The 20,841-nt window shown below is 42.8% G+C and overlaps 1 protein-coding gene across 1 annotated transcript in view; it reads left to right on the forward strand.

Moving 5' to 3' along the window:
- Positions 1–20,841, forward strand: part of LOC111141643 (cilia and flagella associated protein 61) — a 280,919-nt gene that overhangs the window by 6,842 nt on the left and 253,236 nt on the right. The window contains exons 2-5 of the mRNA XM_022494366.1: positions 1,354–1,504; positions 5,026–5,102; positions 5,967–6,034; positions 6,284–6,410. Of these exons, the coding sequence (XP_022350074.1) occupies positions 1,354–1,504; positions 5,026–5,102; positions 5,967–6,034; positions 6,284–6,410 (423 nt within the window). The remainder of the gene's footprint in view (positions 1–1,353; positions 1,505–5,025; positions 5,103–5,966; positions 6,035–6,283; positions 6,411–20,841) is intronic.

Below are 20,841 nucleotides of genomic sequence, written 5' to 3' on the forward strand. Positions count from 1 at the left end.
CTCTTGCCCACTTCCTCCTCCACCACCACCGTCATTGCTGGGTCCTGTGCCTTGGGCATTTTCTCATCTGAATTAGAGTGAGGACTATCACTGTGAAGCAGTAGGTCATGGCTCTGGGAGCCTGGGGCAGAAGAGCCCAGAGGATCAAGAGCCAGGGAGAGCCAGTGCAGTAATGGGAAGAGGGGCAGAGCTTCAGTGAATCAGAGTGGAGAGGTTGGGGGCTGCATCCTTTTGCTAATGAGCTCCCTGTGAGGATAATGTATTCTTGGGACAGGTGGCAGTCTGCTGTCTTCTTTCCATGATAGCCAGTGCTAGGGCGGGGCCTTTGTGGCAGGTGCACCCAGAGGAGGTCCCCCATGGCTGAGGAGTGGTTGAGGAGGGACAGTGGCTGTAGGTACTGAGATCAACATGCCTAGCACAGTGTTTCCCAAAGATGTCTGTACCTTTGTTTTTTTGGAGGAGCATTTTAATCTTTTTTCCTCCAACATAAGATATCAGTAGATTTCACTCAGCTGAAAAGTGAAAATGGCATCTCAATTTCTATACAAATGGTTCTCCATGTGGTAAACTATATCCTGTCTCTAAGTCAGAGCTCTTGCTGTCATGCCAGGCTGCATGGCAGGGGAGCAGTTGGGGAGGACCATCAAGATGTCCCTTTGGGACAACCACCAGAATAAGAATTGGAAGACCTGCTTCTCTACCCTTGTTTTTTTTTAACTTGCCGGGTTGCCTTGGCTTAAGCCAGACCCCTCAGGGTCTCCATTTCTGCAGCCAAATCGGGTGATAGTTGTTCACATCCTGTTAGAATCCATCAGCCCAAGGACCTGGGCTCAGGGTTTGGAGAAATAGGTTAAGAGAGACCCAGAGGTGGGTCTAAACTCTCAGCTTCACTGCTTTGCATTGGTGACCAGTTCACTCTGGTTTTCTCAGGACCTGTAGCCCTGATGGTCCCATATTCTGGGAACCTTCTCAGTCTCAGGTAAGTGGGGACAGTTGGCCACTCTAACTTTACATGTTTAGGCCAGCGCAGTGGAATTGGCAACATGGGAAGTATAGGGAAAATGACAGTCAGACAATTTCCCCAGCCAATCTCCAAGGGAAGGGTATTGCACACTTCACATAAATATAACAACTTTCTAACAAAATGTAATTTTCAATCAAACTTTAGTTGGTAGTCCCAGATGTCCTGAAAGATGTTGTTATCTCATAGTTGCTGCCACACTGTTCCCACCTCTTCCAAAGGTTATGCAGTGGCTGGCAGACTTTGGTAGCCAAAGGAGGGGGAAAAATAACACCTCATCCTCTCCCTTTTGGTAATCTTAGTCATGTGTGCAGTTTTAATCCTTTCTGCAGGGAAAAGGCAAACCTTGCTGTTACCCTCTGCAATGACAAGGAGGAAATCATGGCCCAGGCTACCTTCGTGGACTATCCCAACTGGAATGTCTCCAATCAGGACAGCTGGGTATCCGTGTTCCGGGAGCTTGACAGTGAAATCCCGTGCACAGTAAGCAATTACACACAGTTCTTATTAGAACAGCCTTAATTTTGAAGGGAAGTCCTATGTTTGCACATATGTCTTTCCAGTTTTGAGACTGAGCAGTGCAAGACTCACAATAGAAAGTGACATCATGATAGTTAGAAACAAAGTTAGCTAGTGGGGAAGAAGAGTGAGTCTAAGAGCAAGAGGCCAGAGAGGATACAGAAGGGAAGGTCATAGCCAGATCAGTCATCTGGTGGCAAGGCCTCACTCACCTCTGCTGGTAAAGACTAAAAGCGAGCAGGGAATTAGTGGGAATGTCAGATGTGTGCTTCTCAGGTCTTCACACTGTGCCCCCAGGATCAATGTTCAAAGTCTTTTTTTTTTTTAACTGAAGTATATTTGATACACAATGTTCTATTAGTTTCAGGTGTACAACAATGATTGGACAGCTGTATGTGTTATGCTGTGCTCACCCCAAGTGTAGCCATTGACTGTATTCCCTATGCGGTACCTTTCATCCCCGTGACTTATTCATCGCATAACTGGAACTGCACCTCCCACTCCCTTTCATCTATTTTGCCTCCTGCCCTCCCTCCCTTCTAGCAACCACCAGTTTGTTCTCTGTGTTTATGGGTCTGTTTCTGGTTTGGGTTTTTTTTTTCATCTATTTGTTCATTTGTGTTTTAGATTCTACATATGAGTGAAATCATTTGGTATTTATCTTTCTTTGCTTGACTTATTTCACTTAGCTTAATTCCTTCTAGGTCCATCTATCTTGTCACAGATAGCAAGATCTCATTTTTTATGGCTGAGTAATATTCCATTGTACGTGTATATATGTGCATGCATGTGTGTGTATGTATGTATGTATGTATGTATGTATACCACAGCTTCTTTACCCATCCGTCAGTGGACACTTAGGCTCAGTGTCTGAAGCCTTTGATATATTGGGAGGCACCTGCCTTTACACTGTTGCTCCCATAACAGTGATAATAGAGCCTCAGATTCCTGTTGCACTCTGTAATTTTCAAGGTGCCCTGGTGGACTCTGGCTCATTTGACGTTTTCTAGCTGTGGGCACTTTACAAACTGTTGGCAACCTGACTTGGTAGGTGGTGCCGAGTCTGAGCTTTCTCTGACCTCAGCCTGCCAGAGCCAGGCCTGCATATGGCCCCAGTCCTGTGGAGAGCTAGAGGCTATGACCAGGGGTAGCATGCTTGTCTGTCAGTGGAATCCAAGAGTGTGTCCCCAGAGCTCTAAGGAATGCTGATGGCGTGAATGAGTGAGTTCACCTCCCCATATACACTTGTATATGCACACAAACACACACATGCCCACATGTGCCCCAACACGTCATCCGGCATTTATTCAGCTAAATAATGTCTTCCCTTTGTCCTTTGCTTCTGTCTTCCTCACCACTCTATATATCCAGTTACCATTTTTAGAAAAATTATCTTAAAGTTGGAAATAGGCCAAAAAGGTGCTTTTGGTCCAATGCTTGAATCTTTGATCGATTATCTATTGACCGGGCTATGATACAGTTCTATAGGAACAGTGATTAACTTTGTAGATTTTTGTCCATGCGAGATATAAATAATTTCTGTCTGGTGGAAGAGATCCTCTCAGAAGTTATGGTTGGTGGCCTTGCAGGACATTAACTCTTTTGTTTCTAGCCCAGCAATCTTATTCTAGCATTCCCTCATTAAAATACCTAAGGTAGCCAGCTACTCAGGTACTGCAAATTGTTTCTGTCATCCCACTGATTGAATCCTTAATAGACGGGTTGACTAAATCTCTGACATGTGCTTATTTGGATGTTTGTGTTAGGACCACAATTTTACCTTTTCAAACATCCTAAGTCAACACCCTTATTCATAAATTCTTTCCCCTTTGGTTCCTTTGTTTATTCTCTTAAGGTTATTTCTCTTTGAACGCATTTTAAACTCCCTCAGCAGTGCAGAGCTCCGCCGTCCCGTATGGTGGCCATCAGCCATGTGTAGATATTGTGTACTTGAAGTGCGCCAGTCTGAATTAAGGTGTGCTGTAAGTGTAATAGACACTGAACTTCAAATATTCAGTAGGAAAAAAGAGTGTAGAATGTCTCACAATTCCTAATTTGTCAAAATGATAATTTAAGTATGTTAGGTTAAATGAAATATATTGAAGATGAATTTTACGTATCTATCTTTGTCCTTTTTTTATACTTCCACTAGGAAATTACATATGCAGCTTCTGTTTGTGGCTCAAGTTATTTTGTTACTGGACAGCATTGGTATAAAGCCTCAAGGCTTAATGTCTTACTTAGCCCAGGGGTATTTGCAACTGAAGTAATGCTTTTTATTGTAAAGCTAAAGAATAAATGTTGAATTATTACATTTTTGATGGAAGAGAGAATTTGGAAGATAAATCAGCCAAATAACAAACTGTGTACTCCTAGGACTAGTCCTGTTCAGAATTGGAAGCAGGTGTTAAGTCAGATGGTCGTGGGGTAAACTGGTAACACACAGGGAGGGCTTGCAGCAGTGTCGTAGCTATTGCTATCGCAATGATAGGGTTTCTCTTGTTTGCCTAAACCAAACTCATGATTCTGCTCTTGCCATTTCATGTCTGATAAACACCCCTTCTGAGTATTCCTAAGGTATGCATTTCCAACAGGAGGGGCACATAGCTGTGCGGGTGGTAACCCAAGGCCGCCTAAAAAAATTGCTCAGAAGACGAGAAACACAGAAAGCACTCCTGTTGTCCCGATCCAAATGCAAGCAGCACCCTCCCCAGTTAACCCCCTCACATTTGCATTAGCTCTGAAATTGGAAGATTTGTCCATAAACACTGGGGTACCGAGTTGAGCGGACCCATGACTGGATGTACGGAATAACTGCTCACTATTGAGGCCACTCTAAATGTCTTCAGAAGTAGAGGACAAAGCTCTTTAAAAACTGGAAATATTTAACCTGAAGTCCAATTCCAATCTTGCTACTTTGAGTTTCCAGCTCTCAGGTTTTCTGGATCCCAAGAGTAATATTTGATTCTGACTCTGGGAATGTTGAACAAAACAAGCCATTGGATTCATAACGTGGCATCTGCCTTCCATCCTTCAAATTCATAAGAGAATCTTTCTCTTGTGTCACTTGAATAGAGCAGCAGCTGCTGACTCAAGAGCCCCAGGGAATGGGTGATTGTCTTTCACTTGGCATAGACACCCCCGAGGACAAGACTACTGAGTTAATAATCGATTTCACTCCCCTGCAGGCACTTCCCTGCCCCGAGCCCCATTCGTGAGGGCAGGACGAAGGGCTGGATGCATTGGACTCATTTACAATCCCCGTTTCCTTGAATAATTCTAAGCTACGAGGACAGAAGGCAGCAAATGGAGTCAGTGAGATAGTTTGAACACTGCCTGAGTGTCTCATCACCATACACATAAAATCTCACCCCCAAAACCAGGCAGCTCCAAGCCTGTGGCCACCCCCAAATTGTCCCCCTGACCACCCCCGAGGCGGCCTGAATACTGACTCAGCCTTTAATCCTGTTCTCTTTCTTGTGCAGCCTCTGAACACGTTGTTCCTGCACCTCTTTGTGGCCGTGGACGAGTACTCTGTTGGCTGCTGCAGAGAGATTACTCAGTGAGTGGCTGGGGTCTTGCAAAGGAGGAAGTCAGGGGGGCTGGCCAACACACCGCAGACAAGACCCGTTAGTGCCAAAATGACAGGAAAGAGACCATGTGCCTCGTTTTAAAATATTTTCAAAGGACATGAGATCCTTCGAGGTGTTTAATTTGCTTGTAACCCATGGCTGTATTGAAGCCTCTATGTTGAACAGCCATGCTATTTCTGAAAGAAAACCGTAGACATTTCTTTGAGTCAGCACTCCCTTTGACACACATCTTTCAAGATCATCCCTGAGGCAAACAGGTAGTACAGTCATTAAAAAAAAAAATGGATTTGTGGGGAGGGAAAGTAAAGCATCACAGTTTTGGATGTTTCTAAAAATAGTTCTCCTCCGTCTTATCTTTAGAAACGTTTATTAACCTGACAGACTGCGGAAGCATCCTGAATAATCTGGCGTGGCGAAACATGATCCGTCAGGCTACCCGGTGATGGTGCTGGGTCTCTGACAGCCTGCACCGACATTTGGGGGTGGTGGCCTCCGCTTTCAAGTCACTTTGTAATGTCACACCAGACCATCCAGATGCCAGGTCAAAGGTTAATGTCAGCAGAAATCTGGCGTGCCACATGAATGTGGCACTCTTTCTTCACTCTACCTCCATAGAACAGACAAAAAAGAGGTCGGTTGGAATTTCAGGATGCATAGAGAAGGAAGAGAAATTACCTTGAAGGTGTTCTTGCCTTTGCAGGCAAGGAGCCGAGGGGCCCAGGTGGTCTGATGAACAGCTGATGTTTTTAGTGAAGGCCTGTGTCTCACACGGTGCCAGCTAGTAGAATTGCTTTGGTCCTAACACCTGTGCTGCCCTCTCTTCCCCTTGCCAGGAGCGTGTTTAAGGCAGTGCCGGAGCTGCATTTCATATTCCTCATTGTGCCGTCCTATATGAGCCTAGGTAAGGTCTACGCAACCACCTTCTGTCCACAGTCGCCAACGTGGGAAACTCATGCTGCAAGTGGCGCTCTGGGGGAAGGGCAGTAAGCTGGGTCTCCAGGCCCTAAAATGGGTCTCCATGTGCCTATTTGCCTAATTGTTTCATGAAACAATTAAAATACCACTTAGCACAGAAGTTACATTTTGTTCTGAAGTCCGAAAGTTATCCCTTGGTAAAATGAGACCACATTTCTTTCTCTGCATGATTTAGGCTCAACTCTCATAACCGTGTTTGAGCAAGTGGGGAACATTCCAAGTCTGACGTACGATGAGGACTTCACTGTGCATATATGTCACAGGCAGAAGCATTACCCCCAGCTGCACATCCGCAGGGCCAGGTAAGCCTGGAGCAGCGCCTTTTCTGACCTCACATTAACCTGGACACTTACCGTACAAAGAGTCGCTAAATTGCCAATTCTTACGTGAGTGTGTGTAGCTTGGATTAAATTATTTTATGATGCCTGTAGGTATCACTTCCTTTGGAGATGTTTACAGTTCCCCCTGCTGACATAATTTACAGGACTAAATATCTGAAGAGACTCATTTGGTACTGTGTGGCTGGCAAAGTTCACATTTACTACCGAAGGGGTTTCTGAAAACACGCACTCCTCGGTCCCACACTGGGTGAAATAACTTTCAAATATACTTAAAAATAAATCCGCCTGTTTAGTTTTCCCAGTAAAGCCCACCTGTTTTCTGAGATTGACCCCAAAGAGGAGTTTTGGAAGTTGAAGGTCTTTACTGTCAGTGGCCCCAAAGACATGCCCCGAAGTTTAGCAGCCTTAAGGAGATGGCTCTGGCACATTCCATTTTCCAAAGATGGCTGCAACACCATCTTCCATCCCACAAGCTGTCCTACAAGGTGATCTTGGGAGACCATTGTGCTGGAAAGGCTGCATGTTGGCCCTGGGGTCCACAGCCCCAGCGTGGCTCCCAAGGACAGTCTGCATAGATCGCCAGCCATGTGAATGAGCCATTGTGGACGTCCAGCCAAGGACAGCCCCTCCATATCTGGAGCCCAGCTGACATGTGACTGCAGCCATAGGAGTGACCCCAAGCAAGGACTGATCAGTTGAGTCCTCCCAGATTTCTGACTCACAAAATTATGACCAAAATAAAAGGGCTTTTTTGAAATAAAAGTGCATATGAAATCATTTTACAAAGGTGATTGCTTGGTTTTATCAGTGAAGAATAAATTATTTTTTACTGGGTCAACTGTTGCCATGAATGCTGGATTTCTTTAGAAAGTATTAAGTTTTTAAGAAGTGAGAGCCTACTCTTTGCCAGTCATGTGGTATTACGACATAATTGTTAAGAATTTGCAATAGCGGCATGAGATACAGATTCTCGTCTTGATTCAACTACTGACCAAATGGGTTACCTTAAAAAAGGAACTTGGCCTCTTCAGGCCTCAGTTTTCTCCCGGTATTGGGGCATTGTCTACTGCATGGGATAATTGCAATGATTGGATGAGCTGACGGATCATCTAAGTAGTTAGAACGAGTCCTTAGCACACTTCCAGTCACATGTTAGTGCTCAAGGAAATGAAATATTATTAGTATTAAGTTAAATAGGGGTGCCTGGTTGGCTCCGTTGGTTAGTGTCTGCCTTTGGCTCAGGTCATGATCCCAGTGTCCTGGGATTGAGCCCTGCATCAGGCTCCCTGCTCTGCATGAATCCTGCTTCTCGGTCTCCACCCCCCCACCTCTCTCTCTCTCTCTCTCTCTCTCTCAAATAAATAAATAAATTCTTTAAAAAATATTAAATAGGGAAGACAGACCCAGCTACAATGAACTTGAATGCTGGGTGGCTTAGGAAAGAAAAGGACAGAGAAGGAGGAAGACAGCTTCATACAGAACCTCTGTGGCCCACCCCCACCCCCAGATCTAAATACCCATCAATAAGTAGATGTTTACATTTACAAACTGTGGTGCATCCATGCAGTGGTTGCTTCTCAGCAGTGAAATGCAATGAACTTCTTATAGACACAGTAGGGCCGATCAATCTCCGTTCATGCTGAGTGAAAGAAGGCAGACACGGAAACAAAGACCATAAACCATTGACTCCTCTTGTGTGATGCACAAATGGCTAATCTGGAGGGAGAGAGAGCAGGTGAGTGGTTGTCTCTGGTGGAGGGAAGAGTGCACCTGGGAGGAACACACTGGCATTTTGGGGCAGTGGCCATGCTCTGTGTATTGACTGGAGGGTATGCAGTTGCCAGAACTCACCCAATTTAAAACCTGTGCATTTGACTTTATGTTACTATGCCTCAATTTAAAAAAATAATTTAAAATAAGGCTTCACAGAGAAGGGAGCTTCTGAATCCGGTCAGCAAGGATGAGCCAGAGTGTAGTCAGAGAGACAGATTGGGCAAAGCTGTGGAGGCGGGAGAGCACCTGGAATGTCTGTTCGCAGGCAGCAGACAAGTGTGGCTGCTGTGGGAGGTGTGGACAGGAAGAGCAGGCCATGGGATGGCAAAGAAAGAATTATGATAAGAAGGCTTTATCCTGGAGCCAGCAGGCAACACTGATGAAGAAAGGCATGGTATGGGCTGGATGTGAAAGATAACTGACTGTCATGTGGTTCGTGGCTTATAAGGGAGGAGCACAGAACAGTCTGGCCAAGAAATGATCCTAGTTGGAATTCAGGCAGTGACAAGTCAAAGAGATTCAGGTGGGGGGGCCAAGGGGTGCAGGGATGCAAGGAAATGTCTGAGGGGGAAAGTGTAGTTTGGTTGCCAGCTGGGTGGAGAAGTTGAAGGATGAGAACAAGTTAACGGTTACTTGGGTTTTCAAGTATGTGTGTGGGGCTGATGGTGGGTTCATTAGCCGAGAGTAGAAATAATAGCATTAGATGGTTAGGTGGGAGGTGGTAAGACAGGTCCTCTCATGAGTGAGGAGGTCATGAAAATAAAGGAGGTTGTCTAGTTGAGGAGGAGGTTTTAAGGTGAAAAAGCAGAGGCCTAGGGCAGAATTTTGGAAGGTGAAAAATGAGCTGTTCAGGATAATAAGGAAGAAAACTAGAAGAAAGGGAGAGAAGTCTTAGAGAAGTCAGACTCTTAAGTCTGGCAAATAATGTGGGGAAATCAAATAATTTGAGTCTAAAGAAGAGGCCATTGGATTTAGAAATTTAAAAAGATATAGATCAGTTGAATAAAACCGATGAACTTCTAGCCAAATTGACCAAGATAAAAGACAAATTACCAATACCAGAAATGAAAGAGGTGATACCACTCTAGATCTCATAGACCTAAAAGGATAAGGACTCTGTAAATTCAATAATTTAGATGAGATGGGTCAATTCCTTGAAAAACACAGTCTGCCAAAACTCATTTAAGAAAAAATTTATAATAACTTGGGAGAATTCTGTATCTATTAAAAGTTGAATGAACTTTGGGTGAGAGGGAGGGTGGCTGCCCACCCCCACACTGGCTTCTTCTCAGTCTCCAGCCCTAACCCTGCTCCATCCTGATTTGCTTCTCTCCTTTTTCTCTTGTCCTCCTGGCTCTAAACTGGGCCTCAGCTTTCTCTCAAGGTCATCCCATTGGCTCCTCTGTGCCAACAGTGGGCACGTAGTCACCAGTGACCTACCTTCAGCCCCTTGGTTTGGGGTCTGGTCTTGTCCCTCCTTGAAGTGCAGAGTTGGGTTTTAGAAATCAACATTGCAGTGAGCTAAATAAATGAGAGGTAAGGAAGGGAAACCAAGGGGATATCCACTGGTCTTTAGAGAAGTTTGGTGATGAAGGAAGATAAAGAGAAGAAGGCAGATGATGAACGTTGTGCAAACAATGTAAGGTGATTCCATTTTTACTATCCACATAGAGAATTTACTTTGTATTCTGAGATCCAGGCAGCATGAGTCTAAAGAAGCATTACCGAGCAGTAAAATAAAGCGATATAAATTATCCATCTAATTTAGGACAAGAGAGAAGAAAATTCCTTGTAGAAAACCGTTTTCCTTTCCTTTTTTTTTTAATCCATAGCTAAATACACACATCATAATTCTCTTTGTAAAGAACAATTTTTTAGAGTCAAATTACTTGTTGCATTCTTCTTCGTGAGCATATAGTTACGCACACATGTGCCAGTATATGTAAGTTCACTCTTTGTCTCTCTTTTTGTCTGTATACAGTAATGATCATATGTTCTGTTAATTGTATTTTTCATTTAATATAACAGTTCATCATCCTTCCAGATCAGTTTTATTCTTTTGAATGGCTGCATGGTATTTCAACATGTGGCTCTAATATTCATTTAATTATTCCTTATTTATGGAAATTTGTCCTTATTTTTTTTTTCTCCTATAACAAGTAGTACTGCAGCCTTGTACGTGTATCTTCGGGTACTCATGCTATTTTCTTTTCTGCAGTGTAGGTACCAGAAGTGGAATTTCTGGGTAAGAGTACATTAAATACTAAGATTTAAGAACAGGTGCTACCAAATTATTCAACCAAAATATTCATAACAATTTATATTCTAACCAGTGGAGTCTAGTTTCCTTACACTTCACCAATGCTGGATGTTTTCAGTTACTCTTTCCAATCTCTTAGGTCAAGCCAATAACTTGTTATTTTAATTTGCAGTTATCTAAATATCTATGGATTTGAGTGCCATTTTACAGGTTTTGTTTAAAATAAAATAGTTGAATTTAAAATAATTTCCAATTTAGAAATTATCAGGATGGATGATTAAATGTATGTTTACAAAGTAGATGATCTTGGGCGGGAGGGTAAAGAGGAACAGCAGGTGAGGGAGGAACATTTCCAAAAATATTTTCTTTTTTTTTTACTTGCTAGGTCACCAGTCTATTATAAGAGGATGTAAGTCAGGAACAGTCAGATGGGAGAGATGCACAGGGTGCGGTGTGGAAAAGAGAGCAGAGCTTCTATGCCCCCTCCATGTGGGCCACTCTCGCCAAATTTCCATGCATTCACCAACCCAGAAGCTCTATATTTTCTCTAAATGTGTAGGCAGTATACCAAATTTGGATCTTGGCAGTTGACATTTTCTTGAGGAATTTTAAAGCTTAATTACTTCCAGCATAGATATTTGGCAAGACGTTATAGTATTATTATCTATTACTGTAAAAGATAATCTTGTAGAATCAGATAATTTTATATATTCTATTATTGTAATAGAAAATAGTATATAAATCTATACTGAAACTGACATGTACAGAGGTAGCATATCTAAAAATGACCTGTTTCACTTTTTAGTAAGGTGACAACTTTGCTAATCTACTCAGTGATGCCCCACTTGGCTTTCGGGATGTATGCTGCTTGAGAAAATGTATAGACTGTGCCCAGCCCAGTGCTGGCTCCTAGTAAGCACATGGTAAACTGATGTTTTTGAGTTAGTTTCTCTCCTTCCTCCTTTCCATCCCAGGCCTTCCTTCCTTTCCTCCTTTGCCCTTGAAAACTTTAGAGTTATGGGCTACAAACTTCAAGGGGACAAGGCTGTCCTGGTCTGAAGTAAACCTTCCTGATTCTTGACCTTGAGGTCTTCTTCCTTCAGCCTCTGAGGGTCCCGCTTGCCCAGCCCACAGAAGATCTGCAAGTAGCAAGCCCCAAGAGGAATAAAGTCCTGATGGCAAAGAGATGACAGTGGGTACTTTGTAAGGAGGAAGAGGCATTGATAAAAAGATAATTTAGCATACAGTAGTGAGCTCATGAGGGAATGGTAATGCTATGACAATTTATAGTTTTGCTTGTTGGAAGGTGAAGGAATATGGCACATTTTAAGAAGGCCTCTGTCCAAAATGTTCACATTCAAGTTTTGATACTAGCAGGTCTAGAATTTCAGGTAGCCAGAAAATGCACTTACATAGATCACGTCCCTTCCTTAAGGATGCAGGAAAAAAGATTTTTCAGAAGGTCAGATGAGCAAGGCCATGTATTCTCTTAGGCTGCTGCTTTTCTCTTATTTCCCCCACATTGATTTTTTGACATCTGTCTCATCAATAGTTACTTGCTCTGATAATTAACAGTGAAGAACACAGTTCTTAAAACACTAGACCAGAGAAGGGTTTGGGATGTAATTATCCTGCCCTGTTTACCTAGCAACATGTTCAGAACCAGGGAATTAACACTGTAATACCCAGTCCTGGTTCTTTGATGTACCCATGTGGAAAATTGTGCTGTAATCAGCCCCTCCACTTAGACAGTAATTATTATAGTTACTGTTCTATATTTTGTGTAATATTTGAAATAAAGTGTAACTCCTTCTGGACATAACTTTATAATCTATAGTGGGCTTGATTAATACTCAATGGTGGGTTTGAGATGTTCTCAGAGACTGAGAAACTGTTGGAATAGTCTTTCTGGGGGAAAACCTACCCTTTTCAAGTCTTTCATGGGGGTGGGGGGAGTCCTGGGAAGGACTCGCCAGGAAAGGGTTATGTGCTGTCAGTCAGTGTTGTAAAATAACTAAAATGGACTGCTGTTTTTCTGCTGGCAATAAAGGTTAACCAGATTGTGTCAACATTATTGCTATGTAAAATAGATGAAAGACAATTGAGGGCTTTAAAATGTAAGATTGATGGTTTTTAAACATGAACTTTTCATCTTTTAAAGCAATTGCTTTTTTGGATTTGCTTAAGTTGGACTTCTGAGCAATTTCATAGAAATAAACGTTCTGAGGCTTAAGTTATTAGAATCCTAAAGCTTTAAAAAAGGGGGGGGGATAGCGCAATTAGGAGCTTCACCGTTGCTCTTCTTGAGTCCTGGTAAGTGACCCAGCCAATAAAATCTGGTTAACAATCCAGCTGGAGTGACAGCGTGCCAAGACGGACTTTTGGATCAGATCCTGGTGGTATAAACGGCAGGGGCCTCTCACTGGCTTTGCACGTGCTTTGAAGTCATTTAGGGCTTGAAATCCTCCATCATTTTTAAAAATCATGACATTTTCCAAGGAGGAGAAACTAAACGGTTCCAAAATCCATCTCCAAATTCTAAAATGGAATATGTTGTTGAGGAAAGATGGATTTGATTTTCTTAAAGAAGACCACTAGAGGTCACAAGAGATCTTGGAAAGAAACAGGTGCTTTGTTTTCTGCGTCTGAAAGAAAAAGACTAACTTTAGGATCTCCTACCTCAAGTTGAAACAGTGTTCATGGCAAAAGGTTGGTTTAACCCAAACACACTGCTTTCTTTAGGACTACCACTAAATTAGATTCTCTGTGAGTTTTTTTCCCCCTTCATTCACTGATTTCTTATAGCACAGGCACACACACACTCTCGGACTTGAAAAAATACAGTATTTATGGCATTTCAAGTAACATCAGAATCACGTTTTCAATAGTACATGTTTAAGACTAGCTAATGAAATGCAAATCCTCTCTGGATGTGGAAAATACCGTCAGACAGGAGAGGAGAGGCCGTGCCAATATTCTGACTGCAAAGGTGGCTCACCCCTGCTGCTGCTGTCGTTCCAGTCCTTAAGTGTGAACTTTCAATCTGTGAATTCTCAATGCTTTCTTTACTGGCAAGGAAACAATATGTATCCCCTGCCCTGTGGAGGGAAGCTAGCCTGTAGCTTTCCTCTAGGATTGTAATTATACAGAAGAGTGGTCAGTATGCTGACGCTTTGAAACAATCTGAGGGTCTCCCTGTCACCATGCCAGTCAGCTGGGAAAGTTCTGAAGGTTCCAGGCATCATGGTGTTCCTTGAAAGCCCAGCTAACTGACATAGTGGAAATGATGAGAGCGTGTCCTCCCAGGAATCAAGGGAGAGCCATTCCGTTCCTGTCATCCTCCACCTTCCCTTCTGCCGGGTTTAGAGGACACCCACACCCCAAGGATGTGTCCTGGAGAGGCTGTTGATTTCCTCATGCTTTGGATTCTACTTCCATTTGCATCTGGCACATTTGTCAGAGTCTGATAGACATTAAGGTACCTGAGCAATCAATCAGTCTTTATGGGATGGACCTTTTGTTTCCTCCAAACAAGGTAAAATGAAATATTCTGTAACTGATTACATTAATAAGCACATTGTTGCCTCTTCCAAGCCACTTCCCGAGTGGAAGATACAAAATAATGTTGCTTTCACCCAGAAAATGGTATCATTCCCATTCTACGTTATGTTGATGAATTATAATCTGACATAGGCATTAGCCCTGAAATACTGTGGGTCACAGAGGTGCTGGACACGTGGCTGTACTGTGCCAAACAAATTCACACTGAGTCACCACTCTCCTGTCCCAGAGGCAGGCAGTGCTCATCACCTCAAAGTGCTCGAATTGAAGCATTTTCCTCGATGAATTGTTTTCTGTAGCTGGGGTGTTTTGTTTCTGTGGGGTTGGACTTTGTCGTATGCCATTTGAGACTCTGCAAGGCTGATGTCATACTTTATCATTAACACTGGGGCTGATGCAAGATCATAAATTATCAATTACCCCAAGGAATGCATTTGGCAGAACAAGTTCCACTTTATCCATTTTAGGGAAGAGCTGAAGGGAGAGAGACTGTAGAGTGCCACAATTTGGGTATTTTCTTCCTATTTTTCCCAGAAGAATTAGTACTGAGGCATGAATATGGATAACTGTTATAGGCTGCAGAGGGCTCATGATTAGGTGTACAGATGGCCTTGGGTCTCTTTGAGCCTTTATTTCGGACTTTTATATCCATTAAGTATTATTTTTATATCCATCGTATGTAGACCAGAGCTCATGGTACACAGTTGATTTTAGAGTTTTCTATATGATAGGTGTCTAAATTCACTTAAAAGGATTAGGATATTGAATTATTTTCCCATTATTTACAACAATTATCTCTATTAATATCAATGTGGAGTTTTGTTTTTGGCAAAGTGTTTGAAAATGGATTTATTGGCTATTCTCTTTTAGAATCTTTTTTTTTTTTTTTCTTTCCGAACAAGTATCATTCAGGGCTCTTTATAGAGAAAAGCCCTCCTCTGTTAAGGAGAAAAGCCCTCAGCACCCTTTTGGCAGTGTAAGTGGGGAAGTGGGTTCTGAAATGCAGTGGGTATTCTAGGTTCTTTGAGCAGAGGTCCTGAGTGCTGGGGTGGCGTGGGTTGGGGAGAGCCAGTCGGTGGGGTTTCTGGGTGGTGTGGGATGTGGCAGGGGAATGTGAAGTCTCCCCAGAGCACGTGCTGCTGAGGGCTTACTGCCTGCAGGGAGTCCCTTGTACCTTGTACCTTGTACCCTCCCTGCTGTCCTTGTCCCTACCTGTTTAGTAGAGGAGAAACGAAGGCTTAACGCTGAAGTGCTAGGCAGGTTTCCCTATCAATACAGGGCTGTGGTCTCCCCTCAGGCCACACGTCCCTCACCTAGAAAACCGGACTTCACAATGGTACCCCACAGCGCCATCAGTGTCTGTTGGGTCCCCATATATCCTGGTGATGGGGAGGGCCCTGCCCATGTTGGCTGCTACAGTTGCTCCCATGAGGCCTACAGGGGATGCAGATGTCAAAGGTCAACAAAGCCAGACTGGTTAAAGTGGTAAGGACAGATTTTAATCAGTAATAACTATTATAATAGGGAAATGCGTGCAGTGTCAACTGAACTCAACTTTGGTTTGTACACAGGTGACGGCCTTTTAAAGAGAAAATGAGGATATTGGGAGGGGGCAAGGAGAGTCTCAGTAGTCAGGGAATGAAAAATTACAAGACATAGGAAGTGTGCTCATTCCTCGTAAAAGCCATCTGAGTTTGCTAGCTGGAGCTCATTGAAGTTAGGCCCCTGCCCTCCCACAGAGACTGGGAGACAAGGGACCCACCCTCAGGTGTGGGCTGGAACAAGTAGGAAGTTGTTTTGGCAGCCTTGCTTTCTCAGGAAAGCACTTTAAGAGGGGCTGGGGTCATTGTGGCATTGAGCTCAGAAAAGCTATGTGGGTGTTTGTTCAAGTCTTTATAGACCAAGGCTGAAGTCTAGTCAAGAAGTGGATTCAGAGTGTCTTGGTTAACCTTTGTTACAGAGAAAAACAGGACTCTCCATCTCTGTCCCCAAAGAGCATATTCCTTGTTTGGGAACATGCCCTGCTTTGACATTAACACAAAAATGAACAATAGATATCCAGTTTTGACCCTGTCATTAGGTTCCTGGGAAAGGAGTCTGGGAAGATGAACCACTGGAGGGTGTGTGTGTGTGTGTGTGTGTGCTGGTGGGGAGTGGGGTGGGGGACTAAGCCTTGAAGGATGCTGGGATTTGGAATAACTGAGGGACTCACAGTGCTGGATTAGGGACAGAGGCAGAAGGAGGGAAAATGTTGAGGTTCCCTTCTAGGGACAATGAGTAGATCAACTTGTGTTATTGTTGGTTCATAATGAAAGAGGCTTTAAAAATGAGACTAAGAGTTCTAGGCTCATCTCAGAAACAGCAGGGGGTAGCCAAAGTTTTTTAGTGAGGGAATGAGGTAAGGAAAGCAAAGGTTGTTTTTTTTTTTTTTTTTTCAATCAAGAAGTAATATATATTATCTTAATATTATTAAAGAAATTAAATTTATGGTTTAAGAACCTCTGGAAAAAAAGTCTCCAGGCCTCGATGCTTTCACTGCAGAATTTTACCAAACATTTAAAGGGACACCTGGGTGGCTTAGTTGGTTAAGTGTGTGCCTTCAGCTCAGGTCATGATTCCAGGATCCTGGGACTGAGCCCCACATCAGGCTCCCTGCTTGGTGGGGAGCCTGCTTCTCCATCTCTTGCTCTCCCTGCTTGTGCCTGCTCTCTCTCTCTCTCTCTGTCAAATAAATAAAATCTTTTAAAAAAAAAGAATTTTACTAAATGTTTAAAGAAATAATACCATTCTACATAATCAAGAAAGTAGAGTTTTTGTTTTGTTTTGTTTTTTATTAACATATATATTATTTGCTTCAGGGGTACAGATCTGTTCATCAGTCTTACACAATTCACAGAACTCTCCATAGCACATACCCTCCCCAATGTCCATAGCCCAGCCACCTTATCCCTCCTCTCGACCCCCCAGCAACCCTCAGTTTGTTTCCTGAGATTAAGAGTCTTGTGCTTTGTCTCCTTCCCCGGTCCCATCTTGTTTCATTTTTCCCATCCCTACCCCCACGACCCCACGCCATGCCTCTCAAATTCCTCATATCAGAGAGATCCTATGATAACTGTCTTTCTTTGATTGACTTATTTTGCTTAGCATAATACCCTCTAGTTCCATCCTCGTCATTGCAAATGGCAAGATTTCCTTTTCTGATGGTTGCATAGTATTCTATTGTATATATATATACCACATCTTCTTTATCCATTCATCTTTGATAGACATCTAGGTTCTTTCCATAGTTTGGCTATTGTGGACATTGCTGCTATAAACATTCGGGTGCACGTGCCCCTTCAGATCACTACATTTGTATCTTTAGAGTAAATACCCTGTAGTGCTATTGCTGGATATAGTATTCTTGACTGCACATTTTTCTCATTTAGTGCTCTGAATATATTGTGCCAGTCTTTTCTGGCCTTCCAGGTCTCCGTGGATAAGTCTGGTGCCAATCTAATATTTCTACCATTGTATGTTACAGACCTCTTGTCCCAAGCTGCTTTCAGGATTTTCTCTTTGTCACTGAGACTTGTAAATTTTACTATTAGATGATGGGGTATGGACCTATTTTTATTGATTTTGAGAAGAGTTCTCTGGGCCTCCTGGATTTTGATGCTTGTTCCCTTTGCCAAATTAGGGAAATTCTCTGCTATAATTTGCTCCAATATACCTTCTGCCCCTCTCTCTCTTTTTCCTTCTTCTTCTGGGATCCCAATTATTCTACTACTGTTTCATCTTATGGTATCACTTATCTCTCAATTCTCCCCTCGTAGTCCAGTAGTTGTTCAACTCTCTTTTTCTCAGCTTCTTTATTCTCCACCATTTGGTCTTCTATATCAGTAATTCTCTCTTCTGCCTCATATATCTTAGCAGTAAGAGCCTCCATTTTTTATTGCACCTCATTAATAGCTTTTTTTATTTCAACTTGGTTTGATTTTAGTTATTTTATTTCTCCGGAAAGGGATTTTATTTCTCTAGAAAGGGAGTCTCTTGTATCTTCCATGCTTTTCTTTAGCCCAGCTAGCACCTTGATGATCATCATTCTGAACTCTAGTTCTGACACCTTACCAATGTCCGTATTGATTAGGTCCCTAGCCATTGGTACTGCCTCTTGTTCTTTTTTTTTTTTTTTTTTTGAGGTGAGTTTTTGCTCTTTGTCATTTTATCCGGATAAGAATAGATGAATGAGAGAACAAAATACTAAAAGGGTAGCAATGACCCCCCCCCCCAAATATACACTAACCAAATCAGAAGAGACCTGAAACCAAGGGGAGAAGAAAGGAGGAAAAACACCACACACACACACACACACACACACACACACACATATTATTGGACTGGTGAATAGAACAGAGCCCCACACTTGATTTTGGGTGTATTTTGGTCTGTTAGAAGAAACTGCCTCCCAAAATTTTAAAGAAAGAAAAATTTATATATATACAAAAATAAGGGTAAACACAATAGATGGAATATGATGGTAAGATGAAAATTTAAAAAGATTATAAAAGAATTGATAAGAAGTTGGTTGAAAAAAGGGGAAAAAAGAGAGGAAAGAATGTGATCAGGCTGGAGACTAGAACAAAGCCATGCACTAGATTTAGGGTATATTTTGATCTGTGAGAAAAAACTGTATCCCAAAATTTTAAAGAAAGAAAAACCTATATGTATAAAAAAATAAGGTTAAATACAATGAAGGGATAGAATGTAACTATAACAATGAAAATAAAAAAGATTTTTTAAAAGGTATTGATAAGATAAAATAGTTAAAAAACATTAAAATAGAAAAAATTTTTAAAAATAGAATAAGACAAAATAAAATTTAAAAAAATTTAACTTTGAAAGACTAAAGAATCACAGAACAATAAAAAGCCATGAATTCTATGTGTGGCTTTCCCCTAGCTCTGGAGTTCTGCAGTTCTTATTGATTGCTGAACTTGATCTTGGCTGGGTGATCTTGCTGATCTTCTGGGGGAGGGGCCTGTTGCAGTGATTCTCAAATGTCTTTGCAGAGGCAGAATTGCACCACTGTTACTAGGGGCCAGTTTAAGCGATCTGCTGGGGTTCACTCTCGGAGCTTCTGTTCCCTGAATGCTTTCCTTAGAGCTTTGAAGGACGAGAGTGAAAATGGCAGCCTCCTAGTCTCCAGCCCATAGTAGCTGAGGGCTCGGGACCCCACTCCTCAGTGCGCCCTCATAGAGATGCAGTCAATCACTCCCATCTCCCTGATCTCCGGCCACACTCTAAGCTCACCCGGCCTGTGACCGAGTGTTTCTATCGCTGGTGCACGGCCCCGTTTGTAGTCGCCAAACCCAGCAGATTCCTGCCATGTGCTCCCACACCACTCCTTCTGGAGGAGGAAGGAGAGTCTCCCCAGATCTGCCACTTGTGGGGTCCTCGCTCAAAGAGCAATGGCTGGACTGTGCCTTGGATCATGGTAGGGATGGAATATGACTATAAAGATAACTGTAATGACTGTAAGAATATGACTGTAAAGGTAACCCTGAGCTGAGAGCCCTTCCTTGGCTCCATCTCTGCAGCTGGCTTCCCCACTCTGATATCTGGCAGCTCTGCTGTGACCCCATGGTCCTGAGACCACTGTGTCCCTGTGAGGGCTCCACCCCCCACTTAGCCTCTGGAGCAGTGTCCCTCAGTGGAGCAGACTTTTGAAAGTTCTGACTTTGTGCTTGCTGCTGTACTGCTTGCTGGAAGCTGGCCCCTCCCCCTGTAGTCTCTCTTCCCCTGTGTCACCTCGGATTCACTTCTCCGTGTATCCTACCTTCCAGAATGCAGTTGCTTTTCTGTTCCTAGAATTGCTGCTCTTCTCTTCAATCTTCTGTTCAGTTTATAGATGTTCAGAATGGTTTGATGATTATCTAGCTGAACTCCAGGGACCTGATGATATTTAGGTCTCCTTCTCCTCTGCCATTTTGCTCCTCCCTCAGGAAAGTAGAGTTTTAAACAGACTAGTGATATTGGACAGAATGGGAGAGTCTACAGTGGCCAGTGGGCAACCAGCACAACGAGTCAAGCATTTATGGTGATAACCTCTCCCATTCCATGCATTGATTATAAATGTTCTTTGGTTGTTCTTTTGACCCTTCCTTCCTAAGTAGTAGTAATATTAATAAGAGTAGCACATCATGCATTATTATCTCACCATTTAATTTATTGTCTTTATGACAGATGAGAAAACTCTGGCACAGAGACGTTAAGTGATTTGCCCAAGTTCACAGTTATGAAATCCGGACATAGGCATTCTGGCTTTCAGCCCAGACTTTGGCCACTACACAGTATCATTTATTCTCCAATCTTTTCAAAAGAGAACTGTGAGCCTTCAGTGCATTTATTGTGGGTCTTTGGTATACCTAGCCACAGGTGGCTGCTGGGAGATCTCACAGAGATTGTGTTTCCACAAACATAGATGGGCAGGTAGGCAAAGAGTACTTTAAAAAATTAGTGTGGAGCTGAAATAGCTTGTGAAATGGCTATGGTGTCAGATATAGTCCTGTCCATCCTAAAGACACAGCTGGTGAGCCACCCGGGCTCAGATGGTTAAGCATCTGCCTTCAGCTCAGGTCATGATCTCCAGGTCCTGGGATCAAGCCCCATGTTGGGCTCCCTGCTCAGAAGGAAGCCTGCTTCTCCCTATCCCTCTGCCCCTTCCCCCTTCCTTCTGCCTTTCCCCTTACTTATACTCTCTCTGTCTCTCTCAAGTAAATAAAATCTTAAAAAGAAAAAGAAGATCAAATAGGGTGA

The sequence above is a fragment of the Enhydra lutris genome, unplaced genomic scaffold (genome assembly GCF_002288905.1).
Source record: "Enhydra lutris kenyoni isolate GAN:26980312 unplaced genomic scaffold, ASM228890v2 scaffoldscaffold6, whole genome shotgun sequence".
NCBI classification, from domain to species: Eukaryota; Metazoa; Chordata; class Mammalia; order Carnivora; family Mustelidae; genus Enhydra; species Enhydra lutris.